The sequence below is a fragment of the Pinus tabuliformis genome, chromosome 5_2 (genome assembly GCF_031772625.1).
Source record: "Pinus tabuliformis cultivar Carrire ecotype Pingquan chromosome 5_2, CPIR1, whole genome shotgun sequence".
NCBI classification, from domain to species: domain Eukaryota; kingdom Viridiplantae; phylum Streptophyta; class Pinopsida; order Pinales; family Pinaceae; genus Pinus; species Pinus tabuliformis.
In genome coordinates this window covers 142,425,774-142,444,239 of record NC_142306.1, presented here as the reverse complement: position 1 = coordinate 142,444,239, position 18,466 = coordinate 142,425,774, and the positions used below count along the sequence as shown (strand labels likewise).

Genomic DNA, 18,466 nt, shown 5'->3' with positions numbered 1-18,466 from the left:
TATTAACTCATAAAGAGAGGCGGATCGAGGATGGAACGCACGGGTGAATACGGGTAGGGCCTCGTGTCTGCAGTACGAGACACTACAGCTGGCAGCAATCAACAGGAACACGTAGGCTGCTAGACAGTGTTGGTCGCTCTACCTTACCCTCCGTCTCTGCTACTGTAACAAGGTTTTACCAAGTTACTGCACCCGTAACCCTCCTACTTCCACGCCCAACATTTAGGTCTCCGATCACACTACCGCCTGCCCTTCTTGCTGCTCCCTCGACAGTCACCCTCAGGCAGCTGGCGATCTGCATTCCCCGACAACTATGGACCTCGATCTTGTTGACTACTCGGAGGAACTGCTGGTGGAAGGCTCTATCTGGACGACCCCGCATGCTACCGAGGAAGGCTCGCCTCGTTCAACTGTGTGTTGACAGAAACCATTGCCAGTTTACCTCCGTTCTCGGGCCCTTCAAACCACCTGGTGATACTGTTGGACAACCCCCCGACCTGGCCGTCCCTTTCCACCCCTCCATCGTCACCTTCCTCACTAGGGTTTGCCTCGAGTTGTCTTAACCCTAACCCTGTGGATAATTGTGCTAGCCTAAACTCCCTCCCCTCATCCTCCGATTTCAACTTTTCCCAGCTCATCCACCATAGCCACCTCTGAACCCCTAATCATGTCGCATTCATCTACCCCCCCATCTGGTAGCATTCTGAACATCCCTCCCTTACTGGACACCCTACCTTTCGCCCCTCCCCCTCCTCTTGAGGACACACCCGTCTGTAGGGAAAGCTCTGATCGCCGAGAGGATACAACTGCTGAAGCGAGGCCTCACAAGAAATCTAGATGCTTTAGATCTAAAGCTGAAGACATCATTCTCAGGCTCGAGGAGGACATTCAGTTAGGGGAAACAATGGATTTCGCGGACAGAGTTTTGGTTGGAAGAATCCGAGGCCGGAACTACTCTGCGGCCCATTTAAAGTTATGGGCCTCTGAGGTTTGGGGACATCACTTGGCCGATATACCTACGGTGCAGACCTTCGTGAGAGGTTGGTTTGCGTTAAGGTTTGCTAGGCCTAACCACACGAACTGGGTTTTATCTTCATACTGGCACTTTGAGCATGCACCTGTCCTTCTGAAGAGATGGACACCACTTTTCGACCTGGAAACAGAGCAGATAGGGGTTGGCCCAATCTAGATTAGACTGTCGGGGCTCCCACTACATTTTTGGTCTAAAGACATTTTTCGACGCATCGGGAACTCCCTAGGCATGTATATGGAGTACGATAAGTCTTACCTATCCACTGGAAAGATGGCCTATGCCAAGATCCTGGTGAATATGGATACCAGAGGGGGTTTATAGGAACACATCACCATACAATGGAGGACATACTCTTGGAAACAACTGTTGGACTATGAAGGAGTACTTTACAGATGTCGAAGATGCCACAAGGTTGGCCACGTATTCAGGGATTGTCCCCTAAACAACAAGGGGGGTCAGAGGTCAACCGAAAAAGAACCGGGTACTTCAAACCCTCAGGACCAGCCGCAGTCTGCAATGGAAGTAGAAGATCAACCACAGCAAGCTACTGTAGAAGCAGGCAAGGCACACGAGAAAGAGGCAAAGAAGAAGCGTGGGAAAGCTCCACTTCGGCCACCCTCTCCACCTCTGACGAGAGCTCGGGCGGCTATAGGGGATGCATTTTCCACGGGTATGACAACTCCTTCTCACTCCTTTGCTTTTATTGCATCTGAATCTCCAAGTAATTCTACATTTCACTCTCATACTAGAGCCTCTGCTTATATCTCGAATGCACCCCTCTGTTCTGCTCAAGTTCTTGACCCCCATTATCCCCCCAGCTCCCCCTAGATGCCCTCTATCAATCAACATTGCCCTATCATGACCCCTCCTCCTTTTTATACTACCTCCCAGCCATCCATTCTAGAGGCCCCTTTGCACCCTTCTTCTGACCATCCTTTAAGCACTGAACCTCGATACCCCCTTCGCTCGAGATTACGCTCACAAGGTCTTGATGCCATAGGATTTGGTCTTGACTCAACCCCCTCATTACCTAAATCATCTCGGGGGTGCCCCTCCTCACTATCCAAAGCCAAGCACCAGGCAGGGGAGGAGATTGCCATGGGCAAACAAAAAACCATAAACTGGGTTCTTAGAGCAGAGAAAACCCTAGATCTCCCCCCTCCATGAAGATGCTCTCCTTTAATTGCTGAGGGTTGGCTAGCCCTGGGAAAAAACTAGCCATGAGATGACTGATTGCTTTGGAAGCTGTAGATATCCTTTTTCTCCAAGAAACCCTTGGTCCTGCCAGCACCATCACTCCCTTACTCGAATCTTGGTTACTAGGATGGTCTTTTTACTCGCTAGATGCCATGGGAAGATCTGGAGGGGTAGCCCTAGGTATTTACAACCGATCTATTAAGCTGAATAGTGTTTGGGGGGGACAAGGGTACCTGGGAGATGATATTTTCTCATCCACCCTTGAAGCTGACTACAGAATCATCAATGTATATGGCCCTTGTCATGATAGGGCCGACTACTGGAGGAAACTACTTAATTCATCAATCCTCCAGCAAGACAACATAATCCTGGGAGGGGATCTGAATTTCTCCATAGGGTATGCGGAGTCATGGGGCCAACAAGCACAGGTGGACATGCTATCAGCATTCTTTGAGAATCTTCTGGAGGACCACAACCTTATTGACATCCCCTCTGCCAAGATTCAGCCCACTTGGAGGAATAATAGAATTGGTGAGGCAAGCCTTGCCAGAAGGCTCGATAGATTCCTAATTAAAGAGCCTCTGGTCAACAGAGGTACCCACATCAGACAATGGGTTGGATCTGGGGGTCTATCTGATCACAGACCCATCTATCTGGAAATGCAGGATGCCATTGATAAGCCAAAGGCTCCCTTCAAATTTAACTCCACATGGCTAAGGGATGTTGATTACATGAGGATGGTGGCTGAATTTTGGAAGGCCCACCCTCCAGGCACTGATGGGAACTTTGCGGAAGACTTTGTCCATAACCTGAAGGAGTTGAAAACCCTATCCAAAGCCTGGGCTCATAGGAAAAGAAAACTGGAAGACCAATTGCTTAGAACAACAGAAGAGGAAATCTACACCTTCGAGGAGGATACCAGAGGGATAATTACCTCCCTAGAACAAAAAGATAAAATTGCCTCACTAATGCACAAGAGGACACAAATCCTGAAGGACAGAGAAGAGAGCTGGAGGCTACGAAGTCGGGCAATTTGGCTTAAGGAAGGGGATGACAATACCAAATTCTTCCATAAATATGCTAATGGGAGGAAGGCGATCAATACAATATGGGAGCTAAAAAATGAGCATGGACAAGCCATACAATCCTTTCGAGAGCTGGCAGCTCAGGCTAACTCACATTTTAAAGACATTTACAAGGCTCCCCCTATCGCCACTCTGGCTGAAGTGATGCGCACTGCCCAGCTATTCCCCAGATTCGTTGACCAGGAGGCAGACTTGGATCTTACAAAAGAAGTCACTCTATATGAGCTCGAAGGAACCTTAAAATGGCTCAAGAAGGATAAGAGCCCGAGGCCGGATGGTTGGATAGTGGAATTTTACATTGCCTTCTTTGATATCATAGGGGCAGATCTGTTAAGGATCATAGAAGAATTCCGAAGACGCGGGAGGATGTCGGAAGGCCTTAACTCCACATTCATAGCTCTCATCCCCAAAGCAGACAAACCATCCACTTTCGATGATTTCAGGCCTATATCTTTATGTAACTGTATCTACAAAATCATCGCAAATATTATTGCTAACTGCCTAAGGCCAATCCTGTCCTTGCACATCTCCCCAGAACAATTTGCCTTCCTACAGAACAGACAGATTCACGAGGCAGTGGGCACTGCTCAGGAACTTCTCCACACTGTTCAGCTCAAAAAACTAAAAGGTATGATATTGAAGGTAGACCTATCAAAAGCATTCGATAGAGTCAATTGGCTCTACATCCAAATTTTGTTAACTCATTTGGGTTTCCCCTACACCTTCATCAAGTGGATCATGTGTTGTATAACCAACGTCTCTTATAGTGTACTAATCAATGGCTCGACATCTCCCTTTTTTCATGCGAAACGAGGGCTTAGGCAGGGATGCCCTCTATCCCCCTACTATTTCTACTCATAATGGAAGGTCTTAGTAGAATTATCGGAGAAGACGACAGGCAAGGGAGGATTATGGGAATTAAGATCACTGACTCCTGCATTCTGACTCACCTACTATTTGTTGATGATGTACTTATCTTCCTCAATGGAGGCATCGGTGATCTAACATCTCTGCACAATGCATTTGGAATATTCCAAAAAGCTACGAGAATGGTGCTGAACGAAGCAAAATCCACTATTACAGCTACAGGATGCTCTCAACATGAAATACAATATGCGCTCAGGAGATTCTCCTTTACTCTCCTACCTTTGGAAGAAGGGCTGAGGTACCTTGGTTATCGACTAAAGCCACATGGATATAAAATAGCCGATTGGACCTGGCTAATCACCAAGGTAGAAAAACACCTTAATATCTGGTACCACAAATATTTGTCAAGAGCAGGTAGGTTGGTCCTAATCAAGGCTGTTCTGGAAGCAACGCCCATATACTGGATGATGTTGGCTTGGATCCCTAGAGGAATATTAGCCAAATTACAAAACATCTGTTGTCGTTTCTTATGGAAGGGGAAACAACCTGGGAGAATTTTTGCATGGGCCAGATGGGAAACTCTTGCCCTGCCCAAACGGTGGGGAGGCTGGGGGATCAAGAGACTGGATATCTTCTCCAAAGCATTGGCAGCAAAGTTAGGATGGCAATTTCTCAACAATCGCAGCCTATGGATGAAGGTAGTTGTCTCTAAATATATTACCCCTTCCAATCCTCTAGACTGGATTAGACAAGCACAAAGGAATACATCAAACATATCCATCATTTGGAAGGCTATAATAAATGCTCTGAGTCTTATTCGAAATGGACTGACATGGAGAATCTCATCTGGATCTCTGGTGTGCATAGGGGAAGACCCCTGGGTGGGCTGCGGTAATGCTCATAGGCTACCTGCGGAGTTGAAAACACACCTCGTTGATCAAGGCATCACACATATTTGCCATGTTTCCAATAATGCCCGTTCCTCCTTGACACAACAGGCCTGGAAATCAGGGACCTTCCTAAATATCCCTCTACACTGGCAACAGGACTGGTGTGACTACCTAACTGCTTTAACAGAGCACAGAAGGGGATGATGAACATATATGGGCATATGCCAAACATGGCTCATATGCACCCAAGATAGGATATCTGGTATTGATGGAACCCTATAAGCCCCAAGACACTGAGCCTTGGTGGAACCTTATGTGGAAGCTAAAAGCGGCCCCTAGAATGAGGCTGCTAATGTGGTCTACAACAAAATCTCGACTGGTGCAAATTTGATGAAGCGATCCTTTTTAGGACCATTTTGGTGCCACCTTTGTAGAAATTGCAGTGAAGACAACAACCACCTCTTTCTAGACTGTCCTACCACCCAAGAGCTATGGAACAACCTACACACATCGCTTCCCATAACATGTCGGTGGCACGGTGATAACATAAAATATGCATGGAACAATTGGTGGAAGGCCGCCACGGGAAAGGAGAGAAATTTACCACTACTCACATGTTGGGCTATTTGGATAGCTAGGAACAATACTATTTTTCAGCAGAAGGCTCCACAATGGCCCTCTATACTGTCTAGAACTATAGCCGACTATCACTCTATTCTAGAAGAGACCACTCAACAGCATCACAGGAACATCACGATGGAATCCATAAATACCTCCATGCCATGGGCTTATTTCGATGGATCGACACAGGAGATAGGCTGTGGGGGGGGAGCCATATTACATATATCAGAAACCCATTCTTTTAAAATACAAATGGGTCTGGGCAGAGGCACCAATAACTTTGCCAAACTCATAACTGCCAAATACCTCATTCATTTTGCCCTGAACAAAAAGTGCATGAACCTTCAACTCTTTGGTGATTCAAAATCAGTATGCAACTGGATAAATAAAAAATCTAATTGCAATGCATACTCATTGAGGCATATCTTGGATGATATTCATAGGCTCATTTTGACTTTTGACTCCTTTGTTTGCCATCACATTTACAGGGAACGAAACTCAGCTGTCGATCACCTATCCAAGGAGACAGCGCACAGGGATGATGGTACTTGGTTGATACATGAGGAGAAGGATGGTGTTACCTATCAACACTATCATAGACCGTTCATAGATCCAGAAGCATAACTGAAGGCTCAATTTGAGTCAGGAAGTTTATTTTGTTTATATGTAAATATTTATGTTTTTTTCCTACATGCTATTACAGAACTAAGCTGAACTACACTCTCTTTGCATAGAGACCATAATGTTTTTTGTTTTTTGATCAGTTTGCTCCCTGCATGGAGCATTATACCACTGCTTAATCTTATTTTGGATAGGCAATGCCTTACACTCTGCATATGCTCAGCATTTACAAAATGTAATTTTCTCTTATTAATGAAAATTACGACTTTTTCAACAGGAAAAAACATATTAACTCATAATAATAATATAAATCATAATAATATTAGAGATATTAATTAATAATAATAATATTAAGATAATATTATTATATTATCATAATAATAATTATTATTATAATAATATAAAATAATAATAATAACAATTATATTGTATTATTAATATAATAATATAATATATTTATTATATTATTAATATAATAATAATATTATATTATTATTATAAATGATGATGATGATGATGGTTAACGTCCATTGAGACCAAACTTTGGTCTATCGAACCTAAAGAAACGAATTATTTAGTTTGATTTAAGATTTTATTCCTATGCTCAAAAAGCTTGGAGAGAAGCCTCCCGAGCTCACTGTAATTTTGACATCGTAAAAGGCTAGGAAGGTCAGTATTGCAACAGAGATTTTGAAACTGAGATCTAATGTGGTTGTACGCGAGGCATTCTAAGAGGAAGTGATTTTCATCCTCGATGTTCATATTCTCACAGAGATGGCAGAACCTTTCCATCCATGGTGTTTTAGGAACTTCCCAACGACCCGTTTCACTATGGAGCTCATGAGAGTTCGTTTTAATCTTGGCTATATTAATTTTCTTCTTTGAGCTAGTTAAAACAGAGAGATACTTTTGATATTCTAGGGTGGGGTTGATGACCTCCTTATAATATCTTAATTTTCTTTTAGCTACTAAATCTTTCTCACACCACATTTTTTCTTTGAACTTAGAAGTAACAATATTTTTAATGTTATTAATGTTTTGCAATGCAACATTCTCGTCGATCTCCCAATGGTTTAATGAGGCCCTGATGTCTTTATACCAACCTCATTTGAACCTCAGGTGGTTTTGGTTGGAATTTAAAGCTAGCTTAGCAAGTCTATGGTCTCCTATGTTATTGAGTTTGTGCTTGTACAACAGAAACCTAGTCATAGCTAGGCTCTCGATAGGGGAAAGACCCACTTCTATAAGGAGAATATGATAGGGTGTGCTGCTTTTAATTTTGAGGTTATACATTATAAAACGCTTCTGGATTTGCTCAATCTTTCTCGAGGATTCTCTAGAGATGCTACAACCCCAAACCTCACATCAATATAAGATAACCAGAGTGACTAAAGTTTCAAAGATGAACTTCTTTCTATCCCACATTACGAGGCTTGTCGTTTTACAATTATTTTCAAGACCAAAATAAGCTTTCCATTCCCCATTAATCCTTTTTCTCAATGCTATAGTTCGAGTTGAGTTTGTGATGAATATCAATTCCTAGGTACTTGTAAGAAGACACTTCCTCCAAGTTACTATTGTCATACATAAAATTAGCGTAAGTGTCCTTCTTGGTTTTTATAATCATAACTTTTGTTTTGTCAGTGCTAACAATCATACCCATGGTAAAGCAAAAATCCTTAAGAAGTCTAAGTTGCTTATCAAGATCAGATGGGCACCTTGCGAGAAGAACAATATCGTCAGTGTAGAGAAGAATGATGATGACTATCCCAGCTAAGATCGTGCCAACACATCCTGCTTGCTCTAAACAACCTTCTAGCTTGTCGATGTAAATGATAATAACAACCACAATCATGATCTAATAATAATCAGAATTGTGATAAGAGAATTATTATGTATATTATTTTTAAAGACCAACTATTTATGATATTAATAAATATATAAATAATAACAACCATATGATTTTTATATTGATATAATAATAATATTATTATGTTATTATAATAATATAATTATTATTATATTATTATAATAATAATATAATTATTATTATATTAATGATGATAATAATAATAATAATAATAATAATAATTATTATTATTATTATTATTATTATATTATATTATTATTACTCAGGGGATTAATACTAAAACACGGGGAATAATATTAAACAAAAGAGACTAATATTATAAACTAAAGGATACAAGCTCTAAGATAAATGTTAAAAATACTAAAATAAATATGGTTGAATTAATAAAGTCTAAAAATTAATATTTTATATTCAAGAGAATAATAAAATAAAAAATTATTGATATTATAAACTTAAAAAAACTAATACACCCAACCCTTTAATATTATAAACAGTTTAAATATACAATTTTATATAGATTTTTCAAATTCAATTGCTATACCATTAATTATATGACATATATCATTAAGCATTCTGAGCAAGTTTAGCTGCATTGCCCCCCTCATACAGGAAATTCGCCAATTGGGTTCGTACTGTTGATAATTCGACCATAGCAAGTTTAGCGGTATTACCCCCTAAAAATTACAGGAAATTCGCCAATTTGGTTCGTAATGTTGATAATTCGATCAAGTAAATGGAAGTTTTAATATAAACTGGCAAATGTATATTGATTTTTTTTTAGAAAATAACGAAAATTTGGTAAGATTCTAATAAAATCTAGTTGAAATTTTTGGAAATTTAAGATATAATGGTTAAATTTCAAGAATTTGAGTGTGTTTTTATTGATGGCACTGAATTTATTTCCACCATCAAAAAAATTGATTTAAATACTTTAACCATTAATTTAATTTTTTTCTATAAAAAAATTTTAATTACACTGAGAATTGTGACCTCCACTTTCTTATACTATGCACACTGATATTTTCTTTACGGAACAATCTGTTATATAAATCTATTGCATGAAAAGCAGGCAAAGGATCTAGCTGATATTGTGTGTTTCGGAACGCCCTTCAATGGCCGGAATCAAAACCAAAGTTTGAGCTTCTTAGGGCCAGGATCCTTCAATAGGGATACCATACGAAGGCAAACCCAGGGAGAGCTTGAATAGGAGGGCCACAATGAAAGTTCGGATCAACCTACCTTAGCAGGTAGGTAAATATAAAGAAAATAAAAGATCAACTTACATTAGCGGGCAGGTAAATATAAAGAAAATAAAGGATCAACCTACCTTAGCGGGTAGGTGTAAATATAAAGAAAATAAAAGATCAACTTACCTCAGCGGGCAGGTAAATATAAAGAAAATAAAGGATCAACCTACCTTAGCAAGTAGGTAAATATAAAGAAAATAAAAGATCAACTTACTTTAGCGGGCAGGTAAATATAAGAAAATAAAAATGCCATAGTCTGACGAGATTGTTTTTTTGTCCTAAAACTTATGGGAATTTTGGTTATATTTTGAAAAAAATTTGATAGAGATTTTTTTGTAAATCTAAGTAAAAGTTATCAAATTTCATAATCTTAGGTGTTTTAGAAGTTTTTGATGGTGCTGAATTCATTTCCACCATCAAAAACATTATTTAAACACTGCATCTACAAGATTTTTTAAATTTCTTTTGCCCACTACTTTTAGCTATCAAAGCAATTCCTCCACCTCCTTAAAAGACTCCAACAAAAATAAACTGTATTTTTATTTGGGAAAAAATTCTAAAATGGTAAACTGTAGTTGCAAATGAGTAACTTTATAAAAAGGAAAAACAACATAACTCTTATATCAGAAATTGGAAAAAGAATAGCAATATTATAAAAATGGAAATATTAAAAAAAAAGTAAGTTTACATTAATATTAAGTAAATTTACATGTGAAAAAGTTATAAAATGGAAATAATAAAAAGAGAAAAAAAAAGTTTACACTAATTGTAAATAAATTTACATGTTATTTTTATGTTGAAATGTAATTATAAATGAGTTTATATAAATTTAATGATTTTTCTAGATAATTTTGAAAAAAATAATATAATTATTTATTTTAATGTTTGGAATCTATTTGCACTACTCCCACCCATATTCTAATCCAATTAAAATTAAAATTTAGCAACTACATCATAAAATGCATTTTATAATATATTATTGCTTAATTACACTAATATATATATAAATGTATTCTGTCGTTGGTTACCCGTGTTTGAACGGATCCAATGCTTTTGATTTGATGGGTGAATGAGCAACCCAAAGCCAGAAAGGAAAGGTAAAGTGGAAACCCTGTGAGTACGGTTGGACAAACCTACGTTGCTACGCTTATAAACCTTGGAGAGTGTGGAATCAATGGCAGCTCAAACCTCCCCATCTCATCTTTTCTTAAAATTCCTCATCTCATCTTCTCTTATTTGACCAACCAGCAAATCAGGATGTCTGCAGCAACTCCTGAGGAAGCCGCAGCAACAACAGCAGAACAAGCTGAACTGGATCCATATCGTCTTCACATGTATGGAGAGGCTGAGAAGTACACAGTGTGGAGGCATGGAGCTCCACCTTCTTACCATCTCGTCAACAAGTTGTTTGAAGAAGGCCGAACTAAGGTTTGTGTTTGTATTTGCAATCCAAATCTGTTGTCTTCTATCATTTAGTTCGTGAGGTCCATTAGATTTTACAGAGGCAGTGAGCAATTAGATCCAGATGTGCAGGTATGGCCAAACGGTTCCTTGGAAGAAACTGTCCAGAAGTTGGTGAAGACGTGGGAGATGGAGCTGTCTCATAAGACAAACATACAAGATTTCAAATCAATTGAGCCTTCCAGCTTCTCCATGAGTGTCAACGGTAATATTTCAGATCTATATGTAGTCAAGTAACCTAACCTAGTTTGAATAGACAAATTAATAATAATAGAGGCAAGTGCCATTCCCTCTGATCAATTGTGATGTGAAATTCATGCAGGAAGGCCTGCGTTATCAGGAAAAGAGACCCTCGATATGGGAAGCTACAACGTACTCCTTCAGACATCTTTGCCCGAGGAACTTCAGTACTACAAGACGGCCATGGAAACATTCGAGTCCTCTCATGATATATTTCATATTTCCTTCCCCACAGGATTTGCTTGGGAAGTGGTTCAAGTCTATACAGGCCCCCCGCTTGTAACATTCAAGTTCAGGCACTGGGGCATCATGGATGGGCCTTTCAAAGGCCATAAACCAACGGGAGAAACCGTGCAATTCATTGGAATTGCTATTGCTAAGGTCAGCACACTGAAGTCTTGCACTTGATCTTCAACCTTAAATGTCTAATCAATTCTTAAAAAGTATTACAGAATCCTGCAGCTCATGCAGCTGTTCGGAATTAAAACCCATTTTAATGTGCTCTGATATTTTAAGAGATTACTAATGTCTACAGCCTGCACTGCATGGATTGACATAAGAGTTTGCACTGCATGGATTGACATAAGAGTTTGCAGTCATTTTCGTCTATAGGATTGGAGGTTTATTATGGTCAGGGAAAAGTATTTAATAACTGAACAGTTGTTAATGTTGTGCAGGTGGACGAGGAAATGAGGATTGTGGAGTTGGAAGTGTATTATGACCCAGCAGAACTTTTGGGGGGACTTATGAGGGGACAAGTGGAGGAGAGTTATGGGGAGTATAAGAAAGGAACAGAGGGTTGCCCCTTCTACGCTGCAATATCTCACACCTCCACGTCCCAATAGGCAGAATAAGTCTCCATGGAATCATTATATATTGTTCATTGTTATTGTTCTATTATATAATTGTATTATATATTGTTTTTGAAGTTTGTTTTGGTTAAATAATAACGGTGTTAAAATTGTATATATGTTTATAAATATACTTTTTAACCCCTTTGTTAAAAAGGGGATATTTGTAATAGAGTTATTTGTTTTTCTAAAGCAGTGTATTTTGTATTTTCACTTCCAAAAAGTCCTTTGCATTTTGATTGAACCATTTCTTTTCAACACCTTAGGATTTTAACACCTTAATTTAAGATTTGGACCATTTTTCTTCATCGCTTTAAACTAGGGTGTTGAAGTTCAGATTTCAGCACCTTAATTTAGGATTTGGAGTTACACTCTTTTCATTTAAAAGTTGGGCTTATAGGGATATTTACACTATCTAATGACACATTTTTTTGGGTATTTACATAAATCATTTTCATGGAGTTAGTATTTATGGAAGTTTAATATATGTATTTATAGAGTTATTACTTATGTAAGTTTAATATATATATTTGAGCGAATTAGGTGCATATATAATATGAATAATTCATTTCATCCCAGAGAAGAATTAGAAAATTAATCTGGTACACATTTTGTAATATGTAGAATTATTAGACAAACTTATGTAGTCTTTGCAAAATATAGAATTATTGGAGAATATAGAGAAAAGAGGGATGGACCAAACTTCAAAGGCAAGTAGAAATAATGTTTAATAATAAGTTCAGATTATTAGAGACAAGATTAATAAATAGATAGAAAGAGAGGTTAACAATCTAGAAAATCTTAATATGATGAAAGAAAAACTAAATAACAATTTGGCCCTCTAAATAATTGGAAAGTAAATTGCATATCAAAGACATCAAAGAGTGAATGAATAAGCTAATAGAGTTGGATCACGAGCTCAACAAAAGATCGTTCAAATTTATATTTTTTTGGTTTGAAAGTGAAGAAAGATGAGAACAAGCTAGCACTAGTTAAGAATAAACTACAAAATAAATAAGAAATATAAACAACTTATCTTATAGAAATAAAAAGATTGGAAAAATAAGTGATAAGTTAATTCATGTAACAATAAGTGACCATAAATAGTGTATATTCATTAGAAATTTGACCTTCAAAAATGTCAAAAATATTTAGGACTGAAAACCTCATTCTAGAATACCAAGCTCAAAAGTTTTAAGGAGCAAGGAAGGAAAATGAACAACAATACCAAATTCAAAAGATTAAAAAACAATGAAGGAAAATGAACCACAAATAGCAATAAAAAAAGCAATTATTAAGGTTAGAAACTAAAAAGATAATAATAGATAAAAAATTATGATTCTCTCTTGGAATCCTTGCAGATTATCCTATGTTATGGACCTAAAGTGAAGTTAACATAGGGCCTAAAGTGAACTCATATTATATGGCTTGTTGGAAGCCATAAGCATGGATAATTTAATGTCCCTAAAAGAAGGATTTGTTTTATGTTTGGTATGGAAGAAGAGATCCTACTATAGAGGGACTCGAGGCATAGCTTTTTGAATATAAAAGAGCATTTTTCCTGACATTAGGCTTCACAAGAAACAACATTTCAATTAGTTCATGTGGATGGAGATTTTTATTTATTATGCTAAAAAGATTTATATGGTAGCATGTTATCTATGCCTATTGAATTTATGTTTTATAAGAAAAACAATCTAAATAAAATTTGTGCTTACAATGACTAAGAACATGATTTTTATCATCTAAGAAATGAAAGTGGTATCCTCTTGCTAGGATACTTTAATGCTAGAATAATTAATTAAGTTCTTATTTTAACTAATGATTCCCACCCTAATCCTTTATGGCTAGATAAGGACCTTATTTTAGCCAATAGATGCAAAATAAATTGTGAAGATTGAGAATTTGTTTGGTACCTAGTTAATCAAGCTCTACAATTCCAAGATCTAATAATTTAGAATGGTCGAATGAAGTGGCCAAAATCCAACAAACTAACTTATATTCATGGGCTTTGCAATAGCGTCTTAGACTTTTTGATATTTAATATCTTTGTATACAATCAAATAGTAAATTTTTTACATCTTAAATGACCATGAGCATGCCTTTTATCATGGAAATTTAACCCTATCTTTAAACACTCTCATGCACAAAAGCCTCATTAAAAATAATTTTGATAGTCAAAAGTACTTGATCTTTGATAAAGATAAAATGGTTTTTTTAATGGAGTTAAATAACAAATTAAATATCCTAAAAAAAAGGACAGTGTTGGAGGCCTCGATCATAACTTTTATGATAATCCCCTCTACTTTCATTAATAGTTCTCTCTTGAGATGTTGTCTAAAAAGGAAAATAGAATGACCAAACCTTGGTTTGATAAAGAGTGTGAAATTGCTAAACAAGCCATTAAGAATGTTTCCAATGAATCCTTAAAATTGTACAAGATAAATACGTGCAAAACCTTAATTAAAAGGAAAAAGGGTTCCATACAAATAGAAAACAACATAATCTTTTATACCTATTTAAGACAGATCTTAAAAATTTTGGATGCAATTGATGACTTGTAAAATTGAACAAGGAAATATGATTCCCTTGAGGGACTGAGATTTAACCTTAGAAATCTTTTTGAATCCTTTGAGGTTATTAATAAATTTCAAACCTTTTCTACAAAACAAGAAATTTTTTCTATAGAAAACATATGGTTTGGGGTTAAGTCTCTTGCAAAAGGAAAAGTTAAGGCCATTGAAGGTACTAAGTATACATTTTAAAATTAGAAAGCCCTATCTTCACCCTTCATATCTAAAAAAAAATCATTTAATAGTCAATCACGACTTCCCTAAACCTTGGACTCAAAGCCTCCTTGAAACTGTTTTAAAATGCGGGGATAAAATCAAACCCTCTGGTTATAGGGAAATTATGAATAATCCCATTTTATTCAAGGTATATGGAAGAATTTGGAAAAGAAAATTAGGGTCTTGCTAGAAAGCTCCCATGGAAAGTGAGTTAAAATCCAAGCAATATTTAGGAGCTATCATTCGACTATGATCCATGGACCACCATGTTATGCTTAGGATCATTATAGAGGAGAATCACAATAATAAAACCAATCTCTTGTGTGTGTGTGTGTTTTTTTAACTTTATAAAGTTTATGACACAATGTTTAGGAGTAATATTAGGAATATATGAGAAGAGTTAAAATTTCCTTTTGAGTTGAGAGTTGTTGCAACGATGTTGTGTGCTAGTGTTATTTCCAAGTTTAGGAACACAAAGGGCTAGTCAATTATTTCGATGTGGATTTAATCTCTTATCATGGATATTTATGGTGAAGCTTAAATGAATGAATGGTAAAATAAGTAGGATAAACTTGTTATCCTTGATGTCATGATTTGAGTAGCATGTTATCTCCTTCCCTTACAGGATCTCTAAAAAATTGAGATCCTTGACTCAAATCCTAGTGTAATTATGTTAACTTGTCCTAGTTCTTTTGAATCAAATTTTCTACCCCAAAATTTCCCTAAGTTTATATGTTATGAGACTTTGTTAGCCCTAGATTGAGAAGGCACTAGTCATCTCACTGATGGCATTCTTTAAAACCATAAAATAATTTATTTAGTTGTTTTGGGTTAAATTAGGGTTTATTATAACAAAATCATACATTTTCAATGCTAAATATTTTGGATGTTATTGTCATAAGGTTAGGATTTGTTTATAATTAATTAGAAAAACAAAAATGTCATTTAAATACATCTTTTAGCCTTAGTTTAGAGATGACATCTATGGTTTTAGTGTTGTTATATGTCTTTAAACAAACTGAAATTTGTTGTAATTTATTCATTATCTTAGTCCTCATTTTATAATTTTTTATCATAGATTCAAAGGTTAGTTTATTGTTGTTATATACTATTATATTGTTGTAATTTCTAATTTGAAAAGCTAGTTTGTAATAGCCAAGAGTATTTTCCATATTATGTGTTTTTGGAAACCTATTTAAACCTCTATTAGTTGACCTAAGCCTTTATATTGAGATATAAGAAACTTTGAACTTGAATCTCAAAATTTCTCTTATATCCACCCTAAATCCTAAATCCCATTTTTATCCTTAGGAGGAAATCAGTGTAGAACTAGTTCCAACTATTGGAGGAACTAGTGAAAGGTCAATTGTGAAGTCTCTACACCCTGTCATGTGGAACGAGGCACCAGAGTCCAAGTACCACACACTCCCCATCATTGTGTTGGCCATGCATGCGATAAGGGTGAAGTCAAGCTCAAACTGTGAAGCCAAAACTTCACCTGCTACTCCTCCTGAGGTCTTCTTGCTTGAATTTTTGTGTGGACACTTTGTGGCATAATGCTCGAATTCATGATAATTGAAGAATTTAATTTTGGACAAATCTTTCTTCTTGCCTCCTTGGCTGGATTCTGGTTTGGTTTGAGATTTCTTCCCTTTTCCCTTCTTTCCATTTCCAGCTAATGCAAAGTTTTATTCATCCTTGCCTTGGATGAAGTTCCATCTTTTGTATTCTGCCTAATTTCCTCCTATACCAAATCAGACCATAAGCGTTCCCAATTCAGTATTTTTTCCCTTTCGTTCACCAAATATTGATAGCTATTTTAGCTCTTGGGAAGTCCTAGAAGGGGTAGGCTTACCAAGTCATCATCTGAAACAATAACACCTACTCATACAATCTCATCACGAACTTGTTTGACCTGCTCATATACTGTTGAATAATTTCATTCTTCCGCAACTTGATATTTCAAAGTTTATCGTTGAGCGCCAGTTTCTTATGGTTGTTTTTATTCTGGAATAGATCTGTCAATGCCTGCCACATTGCATAAGGAGCTTTTTTCCCATGGATATCTGTGATAATGTGGTCTCACACTCCCTCCAAAAGTATTATCCTTGCCTTGGCTACATATTTCTTCCATTGGGCTAGGTCTTGAGCATCAGATTTTGCAGGTTTTGCAACATCTCTCTTGATGCATTCTAGCAATTTGCTTTTATCGAATACCACCTCCATGCGATCCTTCCATGCAATGATATTCAAGATGCATTCCAAGGAATACTTTAGTCTCAACCCATTGAAGGTCATCGTCCTAGCTTTGAAGAGGTCATGCTACACTAAACAACCAATTTGAACCTCCTAAGAAACAACTTTGAAATTCATGTTATAATGTGAATCTTACTCTAATACCATGTAGAAATTATGGTGTAGATTTTCAACTGCTCATGAATTTTTAATCAAAATCACAAGACACAAACCTAATAGACTACTACTATACGAAATTCAATTCAAAATTTAGAACATCAATCACACATATGGAATGAGAAATAAGACACATGCACATAATATTTTTCTAGGAGAAAGAAATCTACTAAAAACCATTATGCATGCTTGCATTAATATGATGAATAGAGATGTATTACAAATTTTTTTCTCAACTGAGCACAACCTGCAAGTGAATAACTATCTCTCTACTCACTCAGAATCTCAGACCCAAACTTAGTCAATTTCTGGTTGTACTTGAGCTCCTATTTCCTTGTGCAATTCCTTGAAAAATTAGGCCCCTATTTTTTAGGAATTTGAATGGATTACGAAATTCCCAAGTTTGATCATTTGACTGCATGCAACACCTATATACTCAAGACTAGTCTACAACTGATGTTACGCTGCCTTGGAATCTCCACCACATCAGGGGAACTCGAATTTTTGCATGCACTAGCTATTTTGGGTTGATTGATCAGTTAACTAGATGATCACTAAGTTAGACTAAAGTCTCACTACACAACTGACCTTCCACTAGTTCCTCCAATAGTTGGAACTAGTTTAACTTAAAACAACTTGAAATAACTAACCTTGATTCCCACAAATTAGAAACCACACATACTTACCTGAACTCTAACTCCTCCAACTTGAATTTACTGATTAAACTGGGTGACACAATCCATGTCACACAAGTTGACTACATCCAAGTTGTTCATTGATGTGGAAATTCGAATTTTCTCAATTTAATCTAGGAAAAATAAAATTGAAAATTTCTTGTTGCATTTTTCAACACTCCCTCTCAATAAGAAAAGGATTATCAATCACCCCTATCATGCACCTGTGGAACTGGAGCTTACCTCTTGACAAGGCCTTTGTCAAAATGCCAACATCTTGTTCCTCTATTGAAATGTATTGTAGCAACATTATCTGTCTTTGCACACAGTACCACAAATGGTGATACCAGATATATATACGCTTGGGCCGATCGTGAAATACAAGATTATTAGAGAGTTTGATACAACTTTGATTATCACACTAAATCATAGTTGGATCCATCATCTCACCAAACAATCCTACAAGTATCTTTCTCATCCAAATTTCCTCACATATTGCTTGACTTGTAGCCATGTATTTTGCTTCTCCTAAGTTGAGCGCCAAAGATCTTTGCTTCCTCTTGTACCGGGAAACAACTGCAGACCCAACGCTAAAATTTCCACCTGAT

At 36.9% G+C, this 18,466-nt stretch overlaps 1 protein-coding gene across 1 annotated transcript; it reads left to right on the top strand.

Annotated features, from left to right (window-relative positions):
- The first annotated feature begins 10,498 nt into the window (after positions 1-10,498).
- On the top strand, positions 10,499-12,033 carry LOC149157920 (pathogen-related protein-like). The gene is made up of 4 exons (XM_089437683.1): positions 10,499-10,859; positions 10,965-11,097; positions 11,215-11,513; positions 11,810-12,033. The coding sequence occupies exons 1-4, from the start codon at positions 10,689-10,691 to the stop codon at positions 11,975-11,977; spliced, it is 771 nt and encodes a 256-aa protein (XP_089293809.1). The 5' UTR covers positions 10,499-10,688; the 3' UTR covers positions 11,978-12,033.
- The last annotated feature ends 6,433 nt before the right edge of the window (positions 12,034-18,466 follow it).